A 2847-nucleotide genomic window follows, 5' to 3' on the forward strand; every position below is an offset into this window, starting at 1 on the left:
CCCTCTGCGTGGCCAGCGCGGCGGGGCTGCAGACCATGGCTTCGGGGCAGCGTTCCAGGATGCTGGCCACCGCGGCCGCGTCGGCACCCAGCTGTCGCAGGACACTCACCACCTCTTCCACGTAGGTCTCTTCCTCCAGAAGCACCCATCCTTTGAATCGACGGATTTTTCTGATGTCAACGGCAAGCTCGCAGAGCTTTTCTACGGTTCTCTTGTTTTCCTTCTCAGCCTGGCTTCTGGTTGTGAGGGCGCAGCGCGCTAACGGAGGTGCCCGTGTGGGTGCCCACCGCGCCGCCCTGCGGGAACACAGCCTAGCTGCGAGAGAGGAGAGAGGCGCTCAGGGCAGGAGGGCTGGGGGCAGCTCTTAGGAGGTGTGCAAAGTCTACTCCTGAGTGTTTAAGACTTGCTAAGCAAGCACTGACCCAGACTTCCCTACCTTTATCTATGCGAGCTGTGGTAACCTTGTGCGCTGCTCACTTCCACTTCACAGGCAGCAAGACCCTCGGAGCCGAAAGCTTCACCGGGCTCCATGTTTCCTGACAGATCTGCTGTCCCACACATCCCTCTCCCTCTCTCCCACAGCTTTACAAACGGCTTTCATTTGTACAGCTGATAATCAGCAGTTACTTCTATCAGGAAAGGGGAGTCATCTCTCATTTTATATTTCAGAGCAAATACTTTTGCTGAATAGCTGTCACTCAAAACAGGTCACTTAAATTTATTTAAAATTAGCTAAAACACGTATGCCTCTTTATTAGAATGACATGTGGTGCTCCTCTTATGAACCCAGAATTAAGATAAGTTTTAGCCAGCAATGCCAGGCTCCACCTGCCCACCACAGGGGAGCCCAGGGACTCCTGGTCCAGCTGCCACCCCAGCTGCCACTTGGCCCTGTGCGGCAGCGACACTGCGTGAGATGAGTGGGGGCCAGCACTACCTAACACAAAACATGAAAGGAACAGGCATGTACATGTATGTAATGCAAGTCTTACAGGAACATTCTCCGAGCCAGAGCTTAAGTTCCCCAGAGCACGTGTGGTCTCAGCTCTGCCTTGTGGGGCCAGGAAAATGCTTTGCAGGCTGCCTTAGGAAGCGCACTTTCAAACCTGCCCTAATCCAGATAAATGATTATTCTAGGGAAAATATGGAGATTTCCATTTTACTCCTCGTAATGACAGCTCATTTTAGTGCCTATGGAAACAAAAATGACTGTAGGCACAGCTTTTTACTTTTAGGGGGTCTATAAGTTTTCTTCAGATAACTCCTAACACCAGCAGCCAACATGAAAACAAGTGTCTTAAGTTTCCATGAAGACACCAATTTTCGCGGGAAGGTGAAGGAGTAGCAGAATAAACAAAGCAGGGATAGACAGATGTGTGACTCTTTGGGTGACAGCAAGTTCAGTGTCCCCTCTTCTTCAGGCCACACCTCGCACCCAGCCCGGCCCTCATGAGGTGGGGCATCCTGGGCAAGGCTGTGAGCCAGACTGAGTGTCAAGGTAGAGGGTTCGACAGAGCTCCCAGGAAATGCTCCCCGAGGGCTGCTAAGGCAGCGATCCAGAAAAGGAGAATTGCTGCACCCAAGCCTGTCCGGAACTCTGAGGTTACAAGGCAGAGCCTGTAAATGCTTAATAATGGCAGCCACTAGGAGGGACTTCGGGAGCCAGTCACAGTAACACAATTTCAGTGTAGGCAGAAAATAATATTTACCAAGGGTAAATGACAAATGTATTTTAGACGGTCCAGGTTTCCAAAATAACTCAAACCAACGCATACTCAATGCAGAGAAGTTGCCAAATTCTGGGAAGTTTAAGCAGGAGCGTCTCATCACTACACTACCCACAGGCAGTCCATGTTTTCTTTTCTTTTTTCCTTTTGGTGCCAGTGAGTTTCATCCCAGCCAACTTTGTTTCTGTTTCTCACTGCCTTTACTCTAATTCTTTACTCGGAGCAAGGGCTGTCTTACTCAGCCTCTGAACACTGCAGACGCCCGATTTCCCGGGAGGCCCAACACTGCCAGGGCTCCCTGAGCCTGCCTGGCTAATTAACAGCACAGGAAGCAGCTGGCTTGGCCCGACAGCTCAAACTCCAGAGTGACAGTGACCATGGCCAGGGGCCCCTGCTGCCAGTCGAAGGAGGCCAAGGAGACGGAGGTGTCCGTTACTCCGTGCTTCCTCCAAGGTGAGCTAGGAGCGCTCCGACAGTGAAGCTGTCCGCCCAGGGCTCTGCGGGGCGAACAGCACAGACCCAGGACGAGCGAACTTCACAGGTGCAGTTTACTTTCCGCTTTCGTCTTACTCTCGGCGGCGTTGCTGTTTTCAGCGGGACCACGACCTCACCTGGCTTGGTTCCGCCGTTACTCCTCTCTCTGGTCCTCCAAAAGCTAAAGCCCACCTGCTCCTCCTCGGCTGACTGGTTCTTGCAGATCCGCTATTTCTTCCTCTCCTCGTAGGCTCTCAATATAAACAACTCCCACGCGGCTGGAGCCCAAGAGTAGCTCGGTTCCCACCTCCCAGTCTCTGCAGCTTTCAACACAGCCAACTGCTTTCGGTCCAGGGCTGTGGCTCTCGCCTCCTCGCAGTCCCCTCGCACTCCAGCCTCTCCCGGGCCTCAGTCCCTCAGCTTCTCCGGTGTGATCGCGTCACCTCCCCGCAGGGACTTCGTGGCCCTCTGCCCGGGTCCCCGCCTCCCGTCCTGATGCCTCCTAGGGCTCTCACTTTCCTCCTCAAGGAAACTCTCCCGACCTTCAGCACAGAGGAGCTCCCGTCCCCTTCAGCGCCCGCCCCCGGCCGGGAAGCCTCGCTAGGCCACTCACCGGCGCCCACTGCGCGGCCCGCTCACCTCCGCC

At 54.3% G+C, this 2847-nt stretch overlaps 1 protein-coding gene across 1 annotated transcript in view; it reads right to left on the reverse strand.

Moving 5' to 3' along the window:
• Positions 1-531, reverse strand: part of Mterf2 (mitochondrial transcription termination factor 2) — a 2497-nt gene extending 1966 nt beyond the window's left edge. Inside the window, exons 1-2 of the mRNA XM_010637624.3 lie at positions 462-531; positions 35-315 (exon numbers count right to left, since the gene is read on the reverse strand). Coding sequence (XP_010635926.1) covers positions 35-315; positions 462-531 — 351 coding nt within the window. The remainder of the gene's footprint in view (positions 1-34; positions 316-461) is intronic.
• Between the last annotated feature and the right edge of the window lie 2316 nt (positions 532-2847).

Source organism: Fukomys damarensis, unplaced genomic scaffold, assembly GCF_012274545.1.
Source record: "Fukomys damarensis isolate Sample0158 unplaced genomic scaffold, DMR_v1.0_HiC HiC_scaffold_15, whole genome shotgun sequence".
Taxonomy (NCBI): domain Eukaryota; kingdom Metazoa; phylum Chordata; class Mammalia; order Rodentia; family Bathyergidae; genus Fukomys; species Fukomys damarensis.